We start from the raw sequence: 27,866 nt of genomic DNA on the forward strand, positions 1-27,866 counted from the left end.
TAATTAAGGTATTTCCTAATATTACTAGTTGTTGATGAAGATGTTTGATAGCAAGTATGTCTTACGGTTCACAGCCAAGCCATCTCATCATAAGAAAACTGTTTTTATTGTTTTTTTACGGGTTATGGTTGTCCACACACTTTTGTCCACTATATTTGTCCATCCTCCAACGTATGACTTACTTTTGGTAGATGGTGAGATCAGTGAAAAGACTCCAGAGTCTCCATGGAGAGGTTTGCTTGTACCTTTGTCTTCATGTAGACATTACAGTTTTTTTCATTGCTAAACAACAGTAGGCACAGCTGGAGTCACATGTGCAAAACTCTAACTACAGTCTGCACAGCAGCAGTTCATGTGGACCAAACTCTAGTTTGTTTCTCATTGCTTGAACACAGTTTTCAAAACTCTACACACTTATCCCATGACTTTAACCACAACCTGCACCACAACCTGCACAACACTGTAGATTTACAGCACTTTGTTCAAATGCTAACACACTGCTGTCAAAACTGTTAACCACACATTCAAAACAGAATAGATTTCATTCTGGTGCCTATCAAACACTGCTGATTGCAATTTTAGCTGAAAGCCTAAGCAAGTGTCTTGTTTTAGACTAGTTAGTGAACATATACGGTATTTATATAGAGAAAGCTTAGAAAGCCTTTTTTTTGTATACAAACACCAAATAAGAACAATTATACACTGTACTGTTTGAGAGAAACAGGTAAAAGAGCAAAGATACCAATATGTCCAGGTAAGATGTCTGAGGTTACATACACATCTATAAAAAAAAAGTGAAAAACACTATATCTTTACAATAGTAAAACTGCGTTCTTACTGTTTTTCAGAAAGTAATGGCGGTGAAAGCAATAGAAACACCACATTCATTTGTATTTAGAGATGATGCAGACATCCAATGTGATGAAGAAAACTTGCCACATGATGCTGGAGAGAGGCAGAATTAGTCACACTATTCTTTGGTATTGTTACATATGTACCTTTAGTTTTTTTACTAGAGACAAAATACTTTATTGAAGAAAACTGCTGATTTTCATTCCTTCTTGTTTACCTATTGTAAAAATTGGTATGCTATACAATCTATATTTTTCCTTAAATAAACTGTTGAGTAGTGTCAAGTCACTCAAATTGTTCAAACTGTAAAGATGAAAAGTTTGTAATTTCTGTATTGGTGTTTGACGCTAGTGTTTTTACTCTCAGTGTGTTCTGAGTGACAGTGTGTGTTATCTCAGTGAGGCTTGTTCATAGTGTTTGGCTGCACTGAGCCTGTTTTGAGACATGTGTTAAGAGTTGTGTTGCTTTGAATGAGTTTCGCAGGTGATGTGAACTGTTTAGCTCAGGTGACTGTTGGTAGTGCAGACTGTAGTTTGAGTTTTGCACATGTGACTCCAGTTGTGCCCACTGTCGTTTAGCAATTGGGAAAAAACTGTAACGGTTAATAAATGATTATTAATGCACTTTGCTAATGCTAATTAATGTACCTTTATTGTAAAGTGTTACAAGAAATTAATATGCTTTATGATGTCAACACTATAGTTAAGATTTGGTTTACAAAAAACCACTTGGTTAGGTTTAGGGAAAGATCATGGTTTGAGTTAAAAACTTGTTTTTTTTACTTTGTAAAGGTTAGGGCAGCCTTGTCGTCATGGTTACAACAGAAACAGGATCAGGAAACCATCAGTGACCAAAGTCCAATGTTTTGTTGACCAATCCATCCACCAACCAAATCTCCCCCTTTGTCGCTCCATAATGACGTCACCTAACTTCCTCCTTTGCTCCCGTCACAATTACTAAGGCTGTTCGGGGGCTTTGTTACTTGAACAGAAACATATGTTGTTTTGGGGGCATTTGCGACAACTGTTCTCAGGAGGACAGTCTCAAATTCAACGATGAATTATTGACTTGGTTTTAAAATGCAGCAGTTCCTCCAAGGTAATTCAAACTGCTCTTAAATTCAACACAACCAAGTAACTCAAATATACTGTATGTCTTTGAACTTTGTCTTTATTTTATTTTGGAACAGAATAAATTATAATGAAATCACAGACCTATAAAATAAAGTGTCAGAAACAGAGTTTAGGGGCCAAACACATAAGAACCACAGAATTGTGCAGTGTGACATTATCAAGTGCTGCAATGTGATTAACATGGCAACTGTGATATCTGTATCCATGGCGATTTGGTTGTCTAGTATGCAGGCAGTTTCCTAGGCAGCAACACGTGTTGCCTTGTCTGAGCTTTTCTTGACATGTAAGATACTATAGCTAGATAGATAGATAGATAGATAGATAGATAGATAGATAGATAGATAGATAGATAGATAGATAGATAGATAGATAGATAGATAGATAGATGTGAGGACTATCGAAGGAGATGATAAAAGCAGGGGAGAAAAAAACAGCTAGAATCGAGAGAGAAAAAGTTTGAGCATGGTAAACACCTACTGTAGGATAAAAAAGACTAGGAATAAAGAGTGAAATGTAGTCAAGAGAATGGCAAGAGCATGTGGGTGTCTGTTCCTGAACAGAAGAGTCAGATTAAAATAGAACAACAGCCATATGACGACAGTATGACTGTCAACCTGTCACCTGCAGCGCTGAGAGAGAGAGAGAGAGAGAGAGAGAGAGAGAGAGAGACATAATGGGATGTGAGGGACAAATGGACAAACAGACAGGTGACAGAGGGAAAGTGGTGGGGGTGAAATGTGAATTGTGAGAAAATGCAAAAGATTAGAGAGAATAGGGCGACAAAGAGAGAGAGCATGAATCAGATACAAATGAGCGAAAGGTTGTAGAGAAAAAGAAGGTGAGGATGAAGAATGGAGACCATTATTGTGTCCTCCCTGCCAGAGTTTGTGTGAATGAGAAAGTGGTGTTTTTCTCCTGTGCACCCCCATCACTCTTTCTTTTTCCTGCCCTGAGCTTTGAATACCTCCTTAATGTAATGCTCCTGGAACGAGAGAAAATAGACGAGCTCAGGTAGCATTGTCTCTAACAAAGGTGCTATCATACATGACACATTGCATTTTCACGAGGTAGTTTGTGAGCGGCCCTGGTATTTAGAGCAGCCCTGATTCGCAGATGTTGACATTTGAGAGGAGGCCAGTCCCTTGGTGAGAACTAATAAAAATCAGAGACATTATATTAGACAAGGTGCTTAGCATTGTAGTGCATCCCTACTCTGTCTGCATCAGGAGCAAACACAGAGACGAGACTGTGATATTATTAAAAAGTTATACTGTATATGTTATCTAAACAATCAAAATCTGAACACATATAATGTTAGATTCAGCGTGACTTACCCTTTACCAGATATCAGTATCTCTATCATAATCATTGTTTGGGGGTTATGCTGGAAGTGGCATAGGCATTATAGGCAAATGCAGGGGATAGGGTGCTGAATCCATGATTTATCTGTGGCAGTTATCTGCTAACGTTAGCTTGTTATGGATGGGTGATAGTCGTGTCCATGTTTTCTAATTTAGCTAATTAATAGCTAGAATTAACGTAACGTTAAGTTACTGCCACTATATTTTTATTAGGGACAGATTAAGCTATTCATGTGTTAAGAGTTTAATAATTTTTTTCTGTGAAGTGTGTTTTATGTGACATACGGCCTACTATTTATATTGACAAAAGCTGTTTTTCTAGCTATTGTCTAAATATTTAAATTGTATTGATATAGACTGGTGCAAAAACAAGCATAGTTTTAGTCAACAATAACACAAAGCCATCCTGTCAGCATCATCACCTTAGGTGCAAATACTAACTGGGTTTTGGAGCAGCATTTCTATTCAAGCTATATTGTAAAATACCCCTTTTTCACATTTTACTCATTCTTTCTTTACAGATGCACTTTTAAATCCATCCCTTGCTATTCCTGGGCTATCTGTGACAACTCTAGCTCCCTCCACCTCTGTACAGCCAAGTGATGCTGCATCAGGGTTACCATTTTATTATTAAGGGGCAACAGCTGCAATCTTTGCCTAGGCCCCCAAATTGCAGGGCCAGGTCAGCTTTACTTGTTGCTAAAGTAACCTCTAACTGCAGGTAACAGTAGCCGCCCTTACCTAGTAAGCTTGATTAGCCGTGTAGATAGTGGTTATATTACTTATGACTTAGCCCAGTAAGAAAACTACCTCGGTACTTTATTCCCTATTGTCCAACTGGCCTCCTTCAGTCTCGGAGGCTGTGTTCAATGGGAGCTCCGGCTAGCAGAGTGCTGTTTGATTCTGCATATTTAGATGCTTCCTGTAATAACAGGACACCATGTCACAGATATTGATTAGCATTTACAGTAGCCAATCATGCTGAATGGGCATTCGGTCCCCTGTCATGCAACTAGCGGTCCTATTAGCTAACTCTGCCCGGACCGGGAGCTCCAAGTGACTACGGCCTCGAGAAAAACAGAGGCCAGTTTTAAGCTTTAAGTAGCTGCAGTAACTAAACCAATAAAAGCAGAGCAAGGCAAATGTATATCGCCTTTCCACAACAAGGTCATTTCAAGTGCTATACATAAGACACAAATGCATTAAGACGATATATGAAAGACACATAAGGCGGTATTAGTAGACACACAAGAATAGGATTTAAAAGGATTAAGACAAAGTAAAATAGAAGACTAAAAAATACATACTGTGGTTAACCTGTTTTCCATAACATACATCTTTTTGTGCATGCATTAGATTTGCATATTTTGCAGGTAAGGCTTCTCAGCACTAGTGGAAACCTGTGAATAAAAGAGCAATTACAGAACCTAATACATTGGTGTTTTTACAAAAATACCTGTATTAGTAGTGATCGTATTTCACAAAAAATCCCCTAAATCATATTGTAAATCTGCTGTGCTCACTTTATTTGATTCTGTCTTTTTCTTCTTTAATTAAAATGTAATATTAATGAGACCAGATAAGAACAGCTGTCTGCTGTTTTCTCTGGAGATGCCAAAACAGTCTTAGAAGTCTTGAAGTAGATGAGAATTGGCATCATTTGTTTCCAATTTTATAGCATCAAATCAATGTTGTTGGATTGGTTTTAGAGGTGCTCATATGCAATTTGGCCTCAGGCTTTAATTAAGGCATGGAGTGTTAATGAGAATACCAAAAAATGTGACATGAATGATTGATTTTAGATCTGTGATATATTAGATCACGGTAACAACAAAGCACAGATTGGACACACACTGATCAAAGAGCTAATGACAGTAGAGGCTTTTACTGTTGTATCTAGGTTTCTTGGCCTCTCTTCAAACTTTCTTTCAAACATGTGAATTTCAGCAGCGAGCCGTTTTTATGAGATCGGGTTCCCCTGGTTTAGTCTGTCAATTCCTGCCTTTCTACTTGTTCTTTCAGATCTGAACTTCTGTTTCTCACTCTTTCTGTCCATCATCTACTTCCCTCGAGTCATGCTGCGGAAATATTTATGAATTATGGTCTATTGGTATGTCTCAGTTTACAGTTTTTTTCGATTGCTACACAACACTGGGCACAACTGAAGCCACATGTGCAAAACTCTTAACCAAAGTCTGCACTACCAACAGTCACCTGAGCTAAACAGTTCACATCACCTGCAAAACTCATTCAAAGCAACACAACTCTTAACACACGTCTCATAACAGACTCAGTGCAGCCAAACACTTTGCACAAGCCTCGCTGAGATAACACACACTGTCACTCAGAACACACTGAGAGTAAAAACACTAGCGTCAAACACCAGTACAGAAATTACAAAGTTTTCATCTTTACAGTTTGAACAATTGAAGTGACTTCACACTACTTAAAGGTCCCATGACATGGTGCTCTTTGGATGCTTTTATATAGACCTTAGTGGTCCCCTAATACTATATCTGAAGTCTCTTTCCCAAAATTCAGCCTTGGAGCAGAATTACAGTCACTAGAGCCAGTCCTACAATGAGCTTTCCTTAGGATGGTGGGTGGAGAGTGGGTGTGTGGCCTTGACCAACTGCCACTTTGCTCGTTTGAAAGCCATGATGTCTCTCTCTCATGGGTGGGCCAAATTCTCTGGGCGGGCATCGCAGAGAAAGGGAAGGTAACCTTTCCCCTTATGACCTCATAAGGAGCAAGATTCCAGATGTGTTGACCCTTTCTCATTGACACATTTCCCCACCCTTTGCAGAACAAACAGTTTTTCCATAGAGCTTTCATTTTCTCAAAGGCAGAGCAGGATACCCAGGGCTCAGTTTACACCTATCGCCACTCAAACTCCTTTTTTTTTAGCCACTGGGGGACCATGCAAGGCAAGCTGGGGACCTCTTCCAATCAACCATTAGACAGTTTTACAGCACTCCATTGCTTGTCATGTTTTTCTTGATTACCTTTGACCTGCTTAAAGAAACTGGAATCCACTAGTGTCGGTTTTTCATCATTACTGTCTCAGCAGAGCAGAAGACACCTCTTTTGCAAATGTGTTGACCCTATTTTCTCATTGGATTGACACATTTTCCCCATTTCCTTCGGGATAAAGTATCCTATCTCTATTGTAGCCTATTACTGTATGTAGCTTTGTGTCAAATTTGCCTTCTTGCAAAGAATTAGATCCAGATTAAGAAATGCTTTGATGCAAATGTTATTGATTCCATTGATTCTTATTTTCAAACTCTGGGTGAAAACCGAAATACTGTAAATATTACAAAAAATACATGTAAAAATGTACAGTGTTGTGCAGGTTGTGGTTAAAGCCATGGAATAAGTGTGTAGAGTTTTGAAAACTGTGAGCAATGAAAAACAAACTAGAGTTTGGTCCACATGAACTGCTGCTGTGCAGACTGTTAGAGTTTTGCACATGTGGCTTCAGTTGTGCCCACTGTCATTTAGCAATAGAAAAAAACTTTAATAGATTTCTCTCAGAACCCTCATCCAATAGTGGTTTCTCTTTCTCTACAGTAATAGATGTTTATACTTTACTGTAATAGGTTTTATTTTATTTTCTTAATTTCTTTTCTCTTTCTCTTTCTTTTTCTTTCTCACACATTTGGAAAATACAATGGAACAATTAAACACACACACACACAGGTTGGTTAACTAAGTGGCAGAACCGTGATGCACCTGTTCTTCACACAGTATTAGGTCAGCCCTAATCAGCGCCATAGCAACATCCCTTTATTGTTTTTTCATCACATTGGGTGTCTGCATCATCTCCTTCATTGTCCAATATAGTGTTTTCACTTTTTTTTATGTGTGTATGTGTGTGTGTGTTGTGTATTGTGTGTGTTTGTGTGTGTGTGTGTGTGTGTGTGTGTGTGTGTGTGTGTGTGTGTGTGTGTGTGTGTGTGTGTGTGTGTGTGTGTGTGTGTGTGTGTGTGTGTGTGTACATACATGGTGGGGCCCATCATCATGGCCTGGCTGTATTCTACAGTGCATGTGTCTCCAGTATGTTAGTGATGCTACTGGAGACCAAGCTCTGTTGGAATAACAACCAGGACCCAGTGCAACACTACCAGCCCTCCTCTGGTCATGCTGTGTGTGTGTGTGTGTGTGTGTGTGTGTGTGTGTGTGTGTGTGTGTGTGTGTGTGTGTGTGTGTGTGTGCCCATCATCATGGCCTGGCTGTATTCTACAGTGCATGTGTGTTAGTGATGTGTGTGTGTGTGTGTGTGTGTGTGTGTGTGTGTGTGCGTGTGTGCATCCGTACATGTGTTAGCAACTGACAAAATATAATAAATCTGCATCAGTAATTCACTTAACTCAAATGTTAAAGAGTGAACAGATGTCCCTTAAACACATAGCAGGTGAAGCAAGCTAGGGATTTGCTAAAATACACCATGGGGCTTGTTAGAGCATGTAAATAGTTGGTTTTACATAAAGATCTATAGGCATAAAGGAAGAATGCCTTTAATCATGTGCAAGTAGGATGCCATTACCCTCCATCCTCTTGCTGTTAGATCAAGGTCGGACAGTAAACCTCTTGAAATGCAGATTGGCTTGATTCACAGAGTCAGACTGCTCTGTGAACAATGCAGCAGATAAGAAATATGGGAGCTATCCTAAGTGCACCAATTAGCTCCTTAAACTAATCCTCCCGGTCAAGTCTTCAGCTAAACTAGGTCTTTATTTAATCTGGCCGATTTAGAATATTAGTATTCAGCTAAGTGTCTAATCTAAAATCTGATTCTTAAATTAATGTGTTACCTTCAATACATGCATGAGTGTACTTAAGCACAAAGTAATGTGAAAGTGTTTTGCACTCTGTATGTTTTCTAAAATAGTTTTTGAATTTTATAAATTATGTGGTATTGCAATGAAAATCAAACTCTTACTCCAGAGGTCTTAATGTATGAATGCTGCATGTTTTACCTCAATTTGAGTCTGATTCAGCCATTCAGCAGTTTAATAATGTGGAATATAACTCATATTATGCTTCTCATGCTCAACAATAATTAAATTAACCATAACTGATATCTGGTACAATGACTCAAAGAAAGCCAAAACTGTAGAATCTCTAAACAATTTTCCCATTCCAATGCTGCATTCGATTGCTCCAACAAAGTGTTGTTGTGTAAATATATGTAGTGACAACAAAGATCTATATATATACCCTATATCTATCTATCTATCTATCTATCTATCTATCTATCTATCTATCTATCTATCTATCTATCTATCTGTCTGTCTGTCTGTCTCTCTGTTCATATTTAGGTGACAGAATTAAAGACAGGTCTTATAAAGCATATGGCCATTAATCATTTGCAGGAACACTTTGATTGTGTTGAATGTCTTTTGATAGTGTAATATCAACTTTGGCGATAGAAACCTTCAAAGGTGTGTCCTTTAAAAAATAACAATTTTTCCTGTAGCTGTGGTAAAGTGGCTGCTTTTTATTGACGTTGAGGGAGAGGGATGGGAGAAGAAAATAAATAGATATTACTTACTTTGACTCAGTTTTGGATCTTCCACAGATGGGAGTGCACAAGAGAAAGAAATTGGGTTTTATTTTATTCTTATTTTTACTAAGATTGTCATGGCTAGTATTCCAAAAGCACTGTAAGTAAGTAATATATGTCACATCTAGTGCTGTCAATCGATTAAAAAATTATAATCACATTAATCACAGTCATGGGCTGTGATTAATCACGATGAATCACAAATTTAAAATACCAGGATTTACTTGTAAACGTGCAGTGTTGAAATAAATAAATGCATGACAAACTGGTTTAAAGAAATAAATTCTCCAGTTTTATTATCTCAACCATTAAAATGTTTTAAACAAGTGTTCACTAACAATCTTAATTTGTTAAGGCATCCATATGAACTGCAGACATTTAGCAGTAACCAATAACTGTTACAAAGTAATGTCAAAGTCACAAAAAGCTTACCTGTCATATTTTTTTGCTTAGTAACATCAGCTGAAATGAATGCAACAATAAGTAGGCCTATTTTAGAAATATAATGCCATGATGTATGTGAAGAGACAGAGAGAACATTTTCTACATTCTTAGTTAAAGATACATTCTTAAAAAAGTGTGCATCTATGCAACATGTCTGCTATCAACCAATCATACAGTCTAGTCTTCTTTCAACTAGTTACTCAGGCAGACTAGCTTGTTCAAATTTTTAGATGATAGAGCTGACTGCAGCTGTTGTTCTGCAGAATGTTGTCTGCCAAAGAGAACAGTCTCTCACATGGCACTGTTGAGGCAGGTGTAGCCAAGTACCTTTTTGCAATATGGGCCAGCTTACCATGCACCTGCTGGCACCTTACCTGCTTGTGACAACCACCACTGTAGTGGACATGTTTCCATGCTGACAGGCCTCTGCCTTGTACCTCTCTAGAGCTTTTGCCACACCTCTCCCCTCTCTGCTCCGGGCAAGCTCTTATGGTCCTTGAACCTCGGATCTAGACAGGTTGCTACCTTTAACCACCACAGGTTTGAGTTCTCCTTTAACATGCTGATGTCCTTTGTGAATGCAGCCTTGAAGCCCACTATGTAGGCAGGGTCAACATCAGAGACCTCCATTGTACGCAGGATATGACATGGCAGGTAGCACCACGGAGCAAGATACATACTTTTCACCACCTAGGAGCTCAGGGATATACTTACAGGGCAAACACAGCAACACACAATTGACTTAATGACTACAGTTTTCATTCAGATGGCATCTATTTAGGGTATAGGCCTTAAAATATGTCTAGATGATTTACAAATTACTAATGTTTATCAGTAAAATTGGAGAAAGACAGAGAAATCAAATTTCCTGCATGGCTCCAGCAATGTTTCCAACTTTGCCAGCCATTGCAGTCATATTCAGCTGAGGTTAGCATGGCTAACTTGTGCTTCTGCTGTAATAGCATTGCTTTCAGTGGATCTTTGTTGTGTAGATTCTGCCTGATCATTTCAAGAGTTAAACACCAGCGCGTCAGTACATCCTGGACATGGGACTCCTCTATTAGTCCATGAGAGGCTTGCTGAGCTTTCAGTTCTGCTGTGTTTGCGGTAATGTGTCTGAAGTGTCCGACCATTTTACAGCATTTGGCTAAAACGCTATTAGATCCGCTGTCCCATAAAGCCACAGTGATCACCCTTTGTATAATGTGCACTACACACATGGCAAATGTTCGAATGGTAGACTTCTTGCAGCGGCAATCATATTACGAGCGCTGTTGTAGGGATAGACCGATTATAATCGTCCAGGGCCGATAATCGACCCTTTTTTGGCAATTTGCAGATTATCTGTGTCAGCATTTTATTTGCCTGATAACTGATAAAGCTCTGTGTCTGTCCCTCTGCTTTGGTTGCAGTCTGACTTAATGTCCCGCCCACACAACCCAGTCTCATGGCAGTTCGTGAAATGATCACGTTATTTAATCTATTGATTCGTGTTCACGGGGACGTTTTTGTCGTTTTTTTCGTGGTGGCCAGCACGAAAATGTAAACTAATGTATTTAAATGGGAAGCATATGTCGTGGTCACAGCAAAACTACGGTAGCGAGTAGTATGAAATGCCGAAAATCCACGTTGTTGGTTGGGGTGGTGGATCGGTCAAACAATTCAAGACTTTCACCCGGGAGGCCGGGGATCGCGTCCCCGGAGATGGCGCTGTAATGGCGACAGGCAGCAGCAGAGTGCAATAAGGACAAAGTTGAGAACATGCTGAGCACAGGCAACTCGCATCCTGCATGGGAGGGTGTGAAAGCCATGATGGGAATGCAGTCTAAGAAGTGTCCGATTTCCCTCAATGGCATGCCAGACCTTGCCCTCTCAAATGAACTGAACACTTTCTATAATCGTTTTAATACTTGTGACTTTGGGACTGTTCGTTATTTATTTAAGGGGCCACCGGAGGAGTTTTGGGACCTTTAAAATAGACACGACCCTCCCCTCGCCAGTAATAATTTTTCTATGACCCTCCAAAACAATTTGGAAAAAAGGCATGACACTCCCCCAACAATTTATTGATACCTTCTGTACTGGTTTGCGCTTGGCAAAGATATACAGATTCCCATTGTTTTTTTTTTACAGCCACGACATACGTGATTTAACCTCTGCATCCTCATCTGACGCATCCCACTCCTCTGTTATGGTGTGGTGGCCATTTCAGTAGATTTACTCACTAACGTTGTTGTGGAAACACAATAAGCATGGAAACTAAATGCACACTTCCTGCATTACTGCATTACTTCAAATACTAAGCTACTCCTCTAGTAAAGTAGTATTCACATGAAATAAAACAATAAAACATTTAGACCATTCAGCAAAGGACACTGGTTAACATTCAACAAACAAACTGGTTGCTATGGACTCATCATTAGGCTTCCTCCACTTCGCCGTTTAAACAAAGTGGAATAAATGTAACTCCAAATCTACACAAAACCCGCAATCAATTAGTAAGCTGACATCAAATGTGGCATTTAGGAAACCTTTATTGCAACCTTGGCACGGTAAGATCCAGACTAGCAACATTCATTTTCGTTTTTTACGTACTGCTGCTCGCATCGTCAGCCAGGAATTTGTTGTTTGAAGTTGTTTTGTGTTATTTAGCTAAGATATTTATAAAATATCTGGTCATGCCACATGTAATTATTCCACTCATGTTTTAAACAATGCAATTATCCGTTTCAGCCACCAGGGGGGCAGCTCCCCCTGCCCCACAGCCAAACTCATCTGGTAGCGAAGGGCCGAGACTAAGAGCTACATGGAAAAATATGCACCAAACAAGTCACTTTGAAATTTTGCTGTTTCTATGAATACAAAAGTTCATGACGGCATTGGAGGCCGTATATTAAAGAACTGCGCTGAACAGCTGGCAGACATTTTTTGTTTTATTTTCAAAATGTCCTTACATCTCCACACCGTTCCTAACCTTTGGAAAGATTCAATTATTGTTCCGGTGCCTAAAAATAAGGCTGATAAATGACTTTAGGCCTGTGGCACTCACGTCCCTTATTATGAAGATGTTAGAGAAGATCGTGAAGGACAAACTTTTGAACTCTGTACAGGATCTACTAGACCCGCTTCAATTCGCCTACAGACTAAAACGGGGAGTGGAAGATGCAGCATGTATTTTTAACTTGATCTATACCCATCTTGAGGGTGCAAAAAGCTTTGTGCGGCTGCTTTTTATTGATTTATCTTCAGCCTTTAATTGCATCCAAGCACATATTTTAGCAGGGATCTTAAAGATCCCTGCTAAAATATGGCCAAAGCCAGCACACCAGGCGTCATATCATTAAGTTTGCTGACGACTCGGTAATAGTGTCCCTGCTGACGCACAACGACCCTGAGTATGGTGCTACCTTAAATGATTTTACAGAGTGGTGCAAGTCGTCTTTTATGAACATTAACGCGGCAAAAACTAAAGAAATGCTGATCGACTTTAGGAAGAATCCCCCCACCCTCTCTCCTACCCTTATTAACGATCAAGCTATCGAAGTAGTGAAGCAATACAAATACCTCGGTATTATAATAGACGACAAACTCACCTTCGAGCCTCAAGTTGACACTGTCTGTAAAAAATCACACCAACACATGTTTTTTTATCGTAAACTTCGCAATTTTAAACGGCGATAAGACCTTTGTGAGGATGTTTTATTGTTGTTTTATTGAAACTATTCTTCCTTTTGCCTTTGTGAGCTGGTTTGGGGTCCCTCACTCTTAAAAACTAAAACAGGCTGCAATACATAACTAAAGTGTGTGGCAAAATGTCCCATAACTCTCTGACTGACTTAAAATCGCTATATGAGACAAAGACCCTGAAGAAGGCCCAGTCAGTCCTGGCTGATATAAGCCACCCCCTGAACAGTTACTTTGTGTTGTTGCCGTCTGGCCGCAGATTCTGTCTGCCTAAATGCAGGACAAATAGACACAAAAACTCTTTTGTTCCTGCTGCTATGGGCTTTGTTAATAATTCAATGTGAGATGTGGACTTCTGTGTAGTATGTATTTATTTTTGTCCTCTATTGATAGTTGTTTGTATAGCTTATGTGTTGTTTATGTTGCATTCTAGTGCTGCACAACAAATTGCCCCTCGGGGATAATAAAGACTCCTTGACCTTGACCTTGCGTGTGGCATTTTGTTTCCCCGTTAACCGTCCTGTTATTGTCACGCATTCCCTGTGTGTGAGGCATCCTGTCCCCGTTGTTTTTTTCCTAAACCCAACCTCCGCCATCCCGTTATTGCCGCGCGTGTCCCGTCTCCCAGCGTGTGAGGCGTCCTCCCCTGCGGCCGTGTCCCGGGGTGTGACGTTTGCTTTCCCCGTTAATCTCCGTATAGACCATTTTGTGCTGGCCACCATGAAAAAAACAAGAAAAACTTCCCTTTGAACACAAATCAATAGATTAAAAATAGCGTGACTATTTAACAAACTGCCGTGACTGCTGTTTTACTGTGTATTATGTTCAAAGTTTCTAATTTATTAAATAATTGCTTTAAGCATTTAAACAAAGTTTTGTGTTGGAGTTTGTAATATTTCAAAATCTTCATTTAGATGAGGAATTTTTATTTTCACCGTGCATGCAAATCGGTTTTAAATATCGGTTATCGGTTTCATTAATTACTAATCGGTATCGGCCTTGAAAGAACAGTATCGGTCGATCCTTACTGTCTGTTCCTAGTTGTGACCTTGCCCGTTATGTCCCACTCATTTGGAACTTTAAGAAACTAGCAAAAACTGGCAACTAGGAAGAGGTTGATAAAAAATGTATTTAAGCTTGATAAAAATGATTACTTTGTGTTAAAAAATGAAATTTTTTTAGATTAATCACATGCGTTAGCGCGTTAACGTTGACAGCCCTTGTCACAGGCTGAACGTCAGATCCATATAAACTACAGGCACTCACCTTCTCTGGCAAGGCCATTTACAAAAATGTCAAATAACAACTGGTCTCAAATAAAATCCAAATGGGAGCAGATCCGAAAACAGAGAGGCTTTTTTTCTAAAATTATTTAAAATGTTGAGCGTGAAAATTAATTACAAAGAATCAAAGAAACATCATTTGTCATGTAGATGGAACAAACAATCTCCATGACAACTGAGATCCATATTCTTGATATATATGTGTGCAATCTATACCAAATTGTCATTCTGTTTCTCCATATTGTGATTTTAATATTGGTATTTGTATCTGCTCTGTACATACAACATCTGTGGCATGTCTGTCTGCCCTGGAAGAGGAACTCCCCTCTGTTTACTTTTTTTTTTAATTTTTTGTTTTTTGTCTTTATCCGAACCGAGGGTCGGAGGATAGAAGGTATTATATGTTGTTCAGACTGTAAAGCCTTCTGATGCAAATTTGTGATTCTGGGCTATAGAAATAAAATAGATTTGAACTGACTTGAGCCCACTTCATCCATTGATGAAGATCATGAGATGTGGCTAGACATTCTAGACAATTTCTAGAAAGTGGAACTTGTGCCAACAGTGTTTTACAAGATGTAAAATAAAAAATAAAAATAGGAGGAAATCAGGTTGTCTCTGATAATAGCCTGTCTCAAAAAAATGTCCTTTCTTTATTTACTTCAGTTAGAGACAAAAGACAATTGGAGATGTTACTGTATTTAACTTGTCACGCCCTGCGCCTCTTATACTTTGTTCTTGTTTATTAAAAAAAATATTTGCAGTAGCATTTTCTTGCATCTTACATCATGCATATTCCATATCCCACTGATGTGCTGCTGCTGCTGTTGCTGCTGCTGGATTCATATGAAGAGCCCCTCAGAGAGCAGATCCTGCACCAACAAATACAACTGCATAATAATTTAGCAATTATGCTTTCACCATTAGTGAGCAAGCATGAGAGCTGAATAGCAGAGCAAGATCCGGTATGAATCAGGCAGTATCAAGAAAGTTGTCTTTTATACTCGCAGAAATATAGTACTCACTGTATTATTTTATGAGCCAAAACAAACCCCTGCTCACCAGGCAGCCAAAGCTGGCTAAAATAAACCTTAGAAAGAATGTGCAAATGTTATCTGGCCTAGTTTTGCTCAGTAGGAAATTATCTCAACATTATACAGAGCTGATTTGACTTTATCCTACTTATTACAGCTCTGTCCATGTAGACTTAATTAAGATTATCAGTGAGTTGTCCTCTGTCGCCCTCTCTATTAACTCTGATTTATGATTAGTTCAGGGAAAAGACTGAATAAACAGGTGAAATTTCGACCAGTATTTTTTTCCCCCTTACATGCATTAGCAAGTCAGCATTTTCAAGTCCTGCTTCACTATCATCTAATTTCCATACTATTATACCTGTGGGCTGACAGGTAGTTTATGCGCTACAACACATTTTAACGGTTGCACCAGCTGAAATAGTTCGTAGGCTTAAGTTACAACTTAAAACTTACACCTAGCCCTTAGTAGGTGTAAAGTCCTCCGTAAAACAGTTGTTGTCATGGTGCATCGTTTTGACAGGTGGGATAATAGTGCATTCCATTTACTTTGAAAGTCGTAAGGCTCTGAAAGCAGACTGAAAGGGTTAAAAAAGATTACTTAAATATGTGGGCTGAAAGACACAACTCTTTCTAGTACTTTTAAAAGATGGTTAGAGACTTGTCGATAAATATTTAGACACCCTGGATCAAGGTGTCGTTTCTTAAAGCAGTTTCTGCCGTTCCAATGAGGAATTCTAAATAATAACAAAAAAACTGTTGGCGCGTCTACGTGATACAAGCCTTCCGTGATCGCGCACCACCTCCACCCCTCCTCAACGCAGTTGCTAGTAGCCAAGGAGAACGTGGAGGATTAAAAAAACATGATGGACTCTTCAGAAGAGGTAATTATCTTCACTAGAGTTTCTGCGTGGGAAAGTCACCGGACGCCACAATCTTCTAAACATAGCCATACTGGGAAATACAGAGAGAGTTGTGTGGAGCTGATAATCTTAATTAGCTTTGTAGCAACTCATTTGGCAATGGCTTGAGTGTAACGGACGTTCGTTAATATGTTTTAACCACAGTATTAAAGATAGTTGGGAGTGAGTGATAAATGATTATTCAGCATTGTAGGTCCCAAAATAGCAAGAGATCTTTAAAAAGTTTAGCTGGTAGGAGAAGCTAACACCAGATTAGACAACATTTCAAGAGAGATGGTCTCAAAAGTTGAAAGAACACAGACAATCTGGGATTCGGTTTAAGTGGTCTATGGAGTACCACAAGGTGCAATGATCATAGTCTGTTGCCCCAGACGATGCAATTCATAGCTGATGGAGATGTTTTAGATACAAGGGCCTTAAGTTTTACCTCTCTAGTTTGGAGGTTAAATTGAAATAGACTTATAAATTGGGCATTGGTATAGTCAGGTGGGGAAGCTTCATTTAATTTGGTTTCAGCCATGTTTCTGAAGAATCAAATCATTTATTAGTAGGACTTTGGTAGACTGATCTGATAAAATTTAAAACTAAATTTGAGCGTCTTGTTGGGGCTGCAGCAATGAGTATTAGGCCAATCTTTAGAGCAACCAGTAGATGACGTAATAATTGATGTTGGGATACAATCATGATTATAGATATTTTGTTTTCTAGGACTTCGTCATCGGGTCCTTTGTGCTACACTTCACCGCTGTCAGTAGTAGGGATAATAATTAGATTTTGGTGATTTACACATTCAAAGGAGAACTTGTGAGTAATATGACGGTGGAGGGAGAGTGTCTCAGTGTTCTATCAGTCAGGCTGTCAGTCTCATAACTTAAAAATTACATGAAAATTACAGCATTATATGAGCAGTGTAATGTACAAAATGTCAGATGGTAAACAGAAGAGCCTAAGGAAAATGTGTCTGAGAGGGCGTTTATTGGGCGTGTCTGAGAGGGCGTTTATTCCTCCCCCCAATACCTAATGTTTTATCAAATAATGGCCTGAAATGCCAAAATCATCTTTAAAAAAAAATAAAAGATAAAGAGAATGTTTAGTTATGCTGATCACAGGTACCCTTCAAAATGTCAGAGCGTTCTAAGTTATTAGAAAGGCTGCAGATAAAGACAACAGTGAAGACTACACCCTGATGAAAGGAGGAATGGGGAAGGAAGAGGAGGAGAAATGTAGTATTTAGGGGTTCAGATAGAAAGGTCCAGGGAAGGAAATGAGAGAGGTGTGGAGGAGATATAAAGGTGTTGAACAAGAGGAAAAGAGTCAACAAAGGCCCATAATTCATAGTGTTAGTGTGACATTTACAGAAATGCAACAGTTTACTGTAATTGTGATTATTCATACTGTTGCTAATCTGAGACTGGAGGAAAATACGTCCTCATTTAGATGAGGTCATCGCTGTAATAAATTATTAATGACAGTAATGCAATGAGTGGAATGAATATAGGATCTATGAGAGTATTTTGAAAATTAAGTAGGAAATAATTTAATAAATATACAACATTATCATAATGGCCTTTCACATTGTCCTGTCATGCTGTTTGAGTTCTCCATTTCCATCATCAGAGGTGGATTTGACATCTCCCATATTAGAAATGTACCCTGTTATGGTATTTTCAACTCAATTCAGATAAAAGCTTCGCCCAAATTCACATCAATTGAAATGGCATTAGAGAAAAACAAACTGACTTAGTGTAATGAAATTACGTCGCTGTTTTTTAAAATTTAGAGGCTGTCATGCTTCCGTTTTGAACTAATTGAAGAATTACATTGTCGTCTATCTAATTCTTCTTGCTAATTCTTCAGTTCCCGAAAAGCTGACATTTCTGAGCTATAACGCGACAGCAACAAAATGGAAGTGAATTAGCAAAGTATGTATAATATAATATGAAAATCTGATTTTTGAAAAAAATGCACATTTGTGGGATAGGGTTGTTACCCTCGGATTACAACTCACCAAGACCCCAGCTCTTTGTATTCTGGGTCTGCTGCCAGACAACACTCTGACCGGAAGACAAAGACTATGGATACATCTGGCTATTACAACAGGATGTAGAATAATTCTGAGGCACTGGAAATCATCTACTCTGTACTGTTTTAGGGAATGGACTGAACAAATGACAAGAATGGCTACATATGAGCGAGTCACTTACAGAGTAATGGGGAGAGAGGATATCTTTAATCAAGTTCTGATCCAATCCAATATAGCGTTTGACTGGTAGAATAATGTAATGTAAGGCACATGATGTTGTTGTTTTTTTGTTCTTTTCTTCTTTCTGTATTCTTAAAATGGGACAGTGGATGATATAGATGTCTAGTTAGTTGTGATGGTGACATAGGTTGTACTGTCTGTCAAAAATATATATAAAAAAAAATATTAAGAATATCTGATTTTTGGTAAGTCCCTCAGCAGCCTACTAGCTCTGTCTAAATTCAGATTTATTTGTGTGTGTGTGTGTGTGTGTGTGTGTGTGTGTGTGTGTGTGTGTGTGTGTGTGTGTGTGTGTGTGTGTGTTTGTGTTTGTGCGAGATGATGGGTAGAGAAGCAGGTAAAGTCATATAACAGGTTTGAGGTTTAAGGCAAGAAATGATTTTGAAAGGTCATAAGACAGAGTTTGACATTTATCAATCTTATTGCTAGTAATGCACACACACACACACACACACACACACACACACACACACACACAAACACAGTTTGTCTGCCGTTCAGATCTACTTTCAATCAAACATTACTTATCAGGATTTGCGCAAGCATTCCACACTCAAATTCTTTCTCTCACTATACACACACATACACACAAACACACACATGCGCTCATACACACATTGGCTGGCAGAGGTCCAACTTCATTACAACAGAACTCTGGCAGGCTGATTGAGTGATCAAAGCTAAACACATTTAATCATCTAATCATATGTAATAACCAACACTGAGTGCTCAGGCATGACATGACTCTCCACTCTCTCTCCATCGCTCCTTTTCCTCTCTTCTTCTCCCTCACCCCTTGACCACCACCCCCCCTCCTCACCTGTCCACTAGCGACTCCACCATTCCCTTGTCTTCCATGTTTACTCTCACTCAAACATGAACGTGAGTGAGAAACAGAGGATAGAGGGGTAGAGAGAGGGTGTCAAAAAGAGGAGAGAAATAAAAGAGAGGGTGACAGATGGACACCCTCAGTAGAACATCGAGCCCCCCAGCAGACACAGCTTGCAGTACCATTGTGGTATTGTACACTGAAGGAAGGAACAAGATGCTCTTTCTTCCGCCTTGGCTGTGCGACCAACAGCTTTGTCAGAACAACTAGAAGAGTATGATCTGGCACAGGCAATATCAACATTTCAACATTTCCCATTCTTATTCAGTACATAGTTTTAAATGCTGCAGCATCTTAAGCCTATGCTATTTCTCCCAGTGTTTTTCTACCCTTTGATCAGATGTTGAAGTCCTGCTAAGATTCTCTCTTTAGACTGTGGCTACATGTAATAATAATGCTGTGTGATAAGTGGAACTGGTAGGGACTTAAGTGGACTGCACACAGAGTGTAAGCATTCTTATAGTATGAAATTCTAGGCAGGGCCCACATTAGCTCTTGAAATGGGCTTCAGGCCGCCACTGCCTGTTTGTAAAGTTTGTGAAATGGGAAAACGTAAAAAACCTCAAAGCACAAACTCAATCTCGTATGACTTTCAGATATAAGCTCCCCGGTTATCTCAGATCAGATTAGCCGGCTGTGCGTAGTAGTCCAATGTAGGAAATGTTTGAACTTCTCTCTCAAGCTCTCCTTTTACATACTTCACACAACTACTTCTGCCTTTTTACAACATTATCATGCAACATCATGACTCTCCATTATCTTCATCTGTACACTTCATCACTTCTCGCTCTTCTCTTACAACCAGATTTTTGCCCTGCATTTAAGTGTGGCCACTTGGAAAAGCTTTGCACACTCTCGCTTTTTACGTGTTTGGATAACACTTAGTTTAGACTAGTTTGTTTCAAGCATACTTAAGCTTTTAATCTGAACTGACATCCATCTGGTTTGTTTCAGCTGTGATGATATCCTAATGCTTGTCTGTTTTTAGGATTTGTGTGTGTAGTGAAAATTGATGTGGGAAGTTATTTGATCAAAGTCAAAAGAGATAAAACATAGTGTTGTTAAATTTGATTAGACTGATAACCACCCCTTTCCTCCAAGTTAAGTGATTTTATCCAATCTTCAAAGAATGGGAAGAAAGTAAATACTGTATCTGTTATGTAATTTGTAAAAATGATTTTTTTTGCCAATAGTACCGCCATGTACTGTTTCATTTTATGAATAATCAACTTATTTTTGTCAAGTGCTTGGTTTTCACGGTGCCAAAATGAAACAACTGCATTCAGTGTCCTGAAGAGCAAAACTAACTCCAGTAATCCTCGATGATGTTTGAGTTCAGTTCAGTTTAAGTGCCTCACTTGTGCCTCCAACAAGCACAGATTGCTATGTGTTACACAGTGTGGCACAGTTTAAATATTGTTTCAGAGGCCTTGCAGCCTGCCAAGCTAAATATCTGGGGAAGAGCTGTTGTAACATAAATCTTGTACACACAAAAAAAACTATAGCCAAGGCCTCAGGTTTTTGGAGGCACGTACACAAACAACCGAACAGATATCACAACATCTGTTTGTCTCCTTCCCCAGGATGCTTTGCTGCGGCTGGCAGCGGTTGTTGACGCATGCTCGCTTCGAGCAGCCCTCCGAGACAGCATACAGGAGCTGCTACCCAGCACGGTATTTCCACAGACACACATGCAAACTCTACATTTGCACAAACAGCTAAACATAATTGACATTTCTTTGATTTGTCACTTTAAAAGCATCCTGTTATCACTGTTTTTCTGACGCTATAGTACTATTCTCACAAGTATGTGGTAATATTTCACTACCTTATGTACAAATAAACCAACATATCATCAAAAAGTACCTCCTTTCACAACTTTAAGTACATATGACATTGACTCTTTCACATTGAAATACACTATGGTCATACAAAGTCTTCTCTATTGTTAAAATGCTTTTTTTCTAACACTGTGCTCATTGTTAATAACTGATAGTCAATGAAACATTTGCCCAATATGCTGCATGTATGGTTGTTGTTTTTGCCTGATATAGTCCAATTCAAAACTTCAGAATCACCAGCCTATGGTGGGAGATTTTTTTGTGACCTTGGTGGGATTTTAACCCACAACCTTAGTGATGACAACTTACAGTAGTGCTCAAACCATCAGGACCACAAAAGACTACTGCAATGATTACAGTGTGTACAATACAACAGTGTGGATGAGGCTTGTGATGACATCACTGCTGACCAATGTCAGGCTTGGATTCGACATTCAAAAAGATTTTTCCCAAGGTGCATGAACTATGATGTATTGTGATGTGGACGAGAACTTAATGGCCAAATCCAGATACCGAATTGATGCAGATTAGTGTTGTGTGTACTACAGGTTACAGTTACATTTTTGCCTACTGTAATGTGAAAACAGTGAAGTGAACAGATCATCTTTGGCACTTCAAAGGGTAATTTTGAAACATGTATCTTACATTGTTTGCTCCTTGGACTAAGTGATTGTTACAATAACTTAACTGAAAGAATTGCACTATGATATGTTTAGGTGACTTACTGTAACAAATGTACTTATTGTATTTCACCAGAAACTTAGTGGTTGAAACATTGGGCTTGTATTGAAAGACGTTTACAACCCACATGAAAGGAGAATCAGTTGCTTTGAATGCAAGATTTAATGATTTACAAGTATGACCATTTGGCAGTCTTGTACTTAGAGTCTTGAAACACTGCACCATACTATTGATAATAGTACCATAGCGACAAAAAGAAACTGTAATCAGAGCCTCTGCCCTGACATAAGACCAAGAGGCTCAGGCCTTGTTGAAAAATGGATGAAGGTCATCACTCATTCAATTGATTAATTAAAATCTGATTAATATTACAAATGAGTGTGCATCTGTCTGTGTTTTATTCCAGGAGTGTGTATGTGTCTACATGCTGGAGGGATGTTCGAGGCTACTATCTGACGACCCGCCGCACGAACTGCCACAGGAGGGAAAGATCAGGTGTGTGTGTGTGTGTGTGTGTGTGTGTGTGTGTGTGTGTGTGTGTGTGTGTGTGTGTGTGTGTGTGTGTGTGTGTGTGTGCGTGCGTGCGTGCGTGCAGCAAGCTGCAGATGTTTCACAATAGAACAAGGGATAGCTGATAAGAGGGGAAACAGTGACAGTGTTTTTTTCTGTATGAAAAGCTGGTGTCACCTAAATGAATTTGAGCCGCTCAGCCCCAAATCACATGATCAACATAGAGACAGGAGTGTCACAGAGTCTCATCATGAAGACACACAAGGACCTTCTCCATCTCTCTTATCCTCTCATTTTTACAACTTCTTACTTTTTTCTCATCCCCCACTGCTTGTGCTCTTCATTAAAACTCTCACTTTATCTTCCTTCTCCCCCTTCTTATTACACATCCCTGTCTCTGACAAACTCTTTCCCCCTCTTGTCATCTGCTATCCCACCTTCCCACCTCACTGCATCAGTCTGTCATTGCCCTTTTTTTCCTGTCAGCCTGCTCTCTCTCCGAAGAGCAATGAAGCACTAAGCCAGCAGCGTTTCAGTCTATCTACCTCCCCACCCCCACCCCTTTTCCCTGCCTACTGCTCCTCTTTCTCTCTCACCTTCAATCCATCTCTCTGTGGAAGCGTCGCAGGGCTAATAGCCGAGGTGACAGCGCCCAGGGTCCCTCAGTGAGACAGGCTGATCCTCTCCTCTCTTAAGTGCTCTCTGAAGCTCTATGACCCCATGTGCTACTGTGACTGCTGCCCAGACTCCGGCAAAAACCAACACTACATAATATATGAAACTGTCTGTTTGTCAGACAATAACCCTTTTTCCAACACCTCATTGCCACACAAACACTGGCTCACACACAAACGGCTTATACGCGGGGACACGAGCACAGACCACACATAAAGTATGCACACACACACACACACACACACACACACACACATGCTTATACACACATTTGTAAGGGCTGCATGCAGACTAGAGGTAGTGGGCATGTAAAAGAGCTACAGGGCACTTTGTGACTTTTCCTCCTCCAATTCACCTGCTTATATAAACCTGTTATCAAGACCTTGGTATACACACACACACACACACACACACACACACACACACACACACACACACACACACACACACATACACACACACAAACAAGCAAAAAACTTGATGAAGCCATCTGAGAGGCAGAAGGCTACTTAGTTTGAGTGTGCCTGTGTGTGTGTGTGTGTGTGTGTGTGTGTGTGTGCATGTGTGTGTGTGTGTGTGTGTGTGTGTGTATGTGTGTGTGTGTGTAGTAGTAGTCAGTCCAGAATAAACAAATGTCTCATACTTTAGCATAAGAGAGCTGCCCTCTGTATTAAATATACTGTAACCCCCCACACACACACACACACACACAAACACACACACACACAAACAGCTGTATTGAGTTCATATAGGTTCACAATGTATAATAGTTTCATTCAGACATGTTTAAGTTACTCTTAATGAACACAACGGGTCTGTTTTAGTAATGCTGGTGAATGTTTTTCCATTTGCTCCAATTGTCTTCCAAATCCCCTCTTCCTCTTTGTCTCCCCAGTGTCTGACAGTCTCTGTTTCTCACCCTGACTGAAGTGCTTGAGGTTATTGTCTTTCTCAAACATGAGTCCAACTCAACTTGTGTCTCTCTGTCTTAGGAGTATCACAGACCAGCTGAAGCGATGTCAGTGTGCTGGCCTTCCTCTGTCTGAACTGCCAGAGAAATATAGAACCTGCCTCGCAGCACCGTTACCAGCACACAGAAGAGGTCTGTGTGGTTTTCCAATATGTGTGTATGTTGAAGGGTGTAGCAAGGGTTTGAATGATACTGGCGGACAGACAAATGGACCAACATCTGAGTGTGTGTGTGTGTGTGTGTGTGTGTGTGTGTGTGTGTGTGTGTGTGTGTGTGTGTGTGTGTGTGTGCGTGCGCGTGCGTGCATGCATGCGCTTTTTTTGAGGATGTGTCAACATGTGCCTGTGAATACAGAGGAGCAGAGAGATGTGAGAGCGTGGGAGAAAAAATAAACGAAAGGAGGTAGAAAAAGAAGTAGTGAACAAGAGATGATGATTGCCAAGGGATAGGTATAGAGCCGCGTGGGCAGTAAAATTGGACATAGACCTCCCTCCCCCCCAAAATAAAAGAAACCAAAGAAAGGTCTGTGATAACAACAAAATGCAAGAGCTTGAATAGATTGCAATAAATAGACTCTGCATTCCTCTTAAAATTAAAAAAAAATTTGTTTTCATCTAAGAACAGAAATGAGAGAATAACCTTAAGGGATGTATTTTTTATTTTTTTTATTTATCCTTTATTTTACCAGGTGATGTCCCATTGAAATAGTCAAATCTCTTTTACAAGGAGTAATCATGGAGACATCCTAAAGAACACAATCATGACTGTTCTGCACTCTGTGGATCAATAAATACCACTAAACATTTAATAAAGTTGCAGAAATAAGAATTCTTGTAGTTCTTGTGTTAGTTTGCTACCAATGTGGTAAACACATCATTCTGTTTGCAGGATCTGCTATCTGCTCTACAACGATGAGAATAGCAAATGGAAAGAAAAAAGAAAAGAAAATAATTAACATTGTTATCCAAGGACTTTAGGTTTATTTTATTCTGTGTTCATTTCCCTTGCATATTTCTATTAGTATTAGAACATGGAGTGAGAATAAGATCAGGAGTGAGACAAGGACAAGGAAAGAACATTAAAGGATCAAGAGTGTATTTTGTCTGAATAAATGCATTATGTATTATAAATGCTTTTCTTTCTTTTTGTTTATCCTTCTTTCTTTTAGCTGTTGTCATTCCTCTCTTGGATCAGGAGCGGGACAAAGCCATCGCTGTTCTATTGGTGAGTCTTTATATTCAAGGACATACAGTAGGGTTTTAATAAACCACCAAGGTAACAAAAGCAATTTCTACTGATTACATCATCACCTCCTCCTTTATGTAAAGGTAGATATTTACAGTTCAATAACATGTATGTATTCATTTCATTCATTTGGTTTTATTTAACATTCACAAATGAAATGAACTCGACAGAGGCAGCACAACCTGCAACAGGCAAGGTCATGTACTGGACTGGACTGGACTGAAATGTCTGTGTGTGTTGCAGGTGGGCTGTAATCCACTATCTGATCAGGATGAACTGCATCTTAACATGCTGGAGAAACATGTAAGCTCTCTCTTTCTCTGTCTGTCACTAATGTGAAAAAGGAACTTGGCAACAGTAGCTGACCTACTAAAAAGACTTGGCTCTTTATTTAACCAACACATTTCAGCACAGGGCCTTTAACAGTACGCACAGCCTATATACTTTATGAGAAGGCATTATGTTTGTTGATTATCCAATGACAACAAGACACATACTGTACCTGTAGATGGCCATTCTTTAAATAATGCTGCACTTACAGCAAATATACAAAAACAGGTTATATGAAAAGCAAGGATATCATCATGAAAACAGTAGTGAACCGCTAACACAGGGAAAAAACTGCAAAACTTTCTTTTATTAAATAACAATTGGAAAAAATAGCCCCTCAGTAGGTTTATTACATTACATGTCATTTAGCTGATGAGATTGTAAATCCAGAAAGCCAGTTTCCATTTCTTAAGTAAATTAATGTCAACACCCCTGAGTCCTTGATAGACCTTTTCAATGTCAATAGAAGAAAATCCATCATTGAGTCCTTTTATAACTTCTCAAAAAGGTGTGTTGCCTTCACACTCACATGATCAGTATTGATTCCTATCTAAGACTGATGATGTTTACTTCAGTGGCCTTTAGATGCTTTAACTGGTTCTCTCATAAGGACCAGATGAAAGCATCAAACAGAATTAAATCTGACGATCATCTCTAAAGCTGCAGTTGGTAGAAAGCAAAAAAAAAACGCCACAATTTGAAGTAGAGTGAGACCTTGTTCTGCAGCTTTCCCTCTACCCTCTCTATCACACGGAAATATGCATGCACAGAACAGCCAATAGGAACGCTTTCTCTCTCTCTCTCTCTGAAATGACCCGTGATTGGCCAAAGTCCCATCACAGGCTAGATTATCTAAAGCCTGAAAACAGAACCAACTGGGGATGCAGAAGTCTAGTTTTCTCTCAGACCACTTGAATTACAATAAGATAAAAGATTATTTTTGAATTTTTGCTCAACAATGCCAAAAAGAAATTGCCTACCACAGCTTTAAACTCAACTGACTTTGGTGCTGATATGTGTGTGTTTCTGCATACATGCATGACATCACAGGCCTCAGTGGCGTGTACACGAGTCCAGGCTGTTCAGACGTCCTACCGGCCTCCTCTCAGCCCCTCTCCCATACAGTCCCACAATGCACTGCTGCAACTCAACGTCTCAGACCAGGACTACTGCGAACTGGACCGCAACATTCTGCAACTCTGTGGTATGCACACACTAATATAATATAATAAAATTTCTAATATATTATACTAATACAATAAAAAAAAAACGTTCATACATCTTACATTTCCTACACCTCGTGTATACAAACACAAAACTGTCAGGCAGACATAATTACACACACACCCTGGTATATATGAGGTGAGGTATGTTAAACAGAGTAACCCTATCTGGATGAAAAGCTCTACGAATTTAGATGGACTGTCAGTGGCACAAGGAATGTGTGACAGCTCCTGTGTGTGTTTGCAAAAACACTGTTTAAAATCTCATGCATAATCAAAGTGGACTCGCTAACGCCGTTCCTGTGCATATACACACACATCAACGTTGTTTACTCCTTGGTAATTGTCAACAAATATGATTGGCTTTAGTCTCCTCAGTTTTTTTTCACCCAGCTTCTACCTCGCCTCTCTGCTTCTCTGTCTTTCCTTTTGTCTTCATCTGCAGTCCAGGCAGCCCTCCATCCCCTGTCTTGTCTTCATTATTATATCCTCTGTTGGCTAGTTCCTGTTCACTCTTCACCGACTTTCTGTCCATTGCCTACATGCTCTGCATTCCCGGTATTCCTTAACACCAGTCTGCCCTTGCTCATCTCTGGTTTTTACTCCCATCACTCTCTCTCCCTTTTTGCTTTCAGGTGAGCTCTTTGACCTTGATGCAGCCTCTCTCCAGCTCAAAGTCATCAATTATGTAAGTGGTTGAGATCATTTATATGCTCCCTTGCACACACACACACACACAAACACACACACACACACACACACACACACACACACACACACACAAACACAAACACATACTGTTCAAGACGTACTACACATGCAAAACATGAAATCTTTCCCAGTGACTTTTTCCCCTCTTCCTGTCATTACCTCTACCACAAGCTTTTTATCACTCAAGTGCTTTATCAGACTCCCCATAGTATGCCCCTACATATAAATGATATACTCTCTGTAAA

The 27,866-nt window shown here is 39.5% G+C and overlaps 1 protein-coding gene across 1 annotated transcript in view; it reads left to right on the forward strand.

Annotated features, from left to right (window-relative positions):
• The window catches only part of pde2a (phosphodiesterase 2A), a 116,973-nt gene that overhangs the window by 67,894 nt on the left and 21,213 nt on the right, over positions 1–27,866 (forward strand). The window contains exons 3-9 of the mRNA XM_028573481.1: positions 21,019–21,108; positions 22,364–22,452; positions 24,135–24,244; positions 25,281–25,336; positions 25,601–25,660; positions 26,738–26,891; positions 27,546–27,598. Of these exons, the coding sequence (XP_028429282.1) occupies positions 21,019–21,108; positions 22,364–22,452; positions 24,135–24,244; positions 25,281–25,336; positions 25,601–25,660; positions 26,738–26,891; positions 27,546–27,598 (612 nt within the window). The remainder of the gene's footprint in view (positions 1–21,018; positions 21,109–22,363; positions 22,453–24,134; positions 24,245–25,280; positions 25,337–25,600; positions 25,661–26,737; positions 26,892–27,545; positions 27,599–27,866) is intronic.

Source organism: Perca flavescens, chromosome 3 (assembly GCF_004354835.1).
Source record: "Perca flavescens isolate YP-PL-M2 chromosome 3, PFLA_1.0, whole genome shotgun sequence".
In the NCBI taxonomy this organism is placed as follows: Eukaryota; Metazoa; Chordata; class Actinopteri; order Perciformes; family Percidae; genus Perca; species Perca flavescens.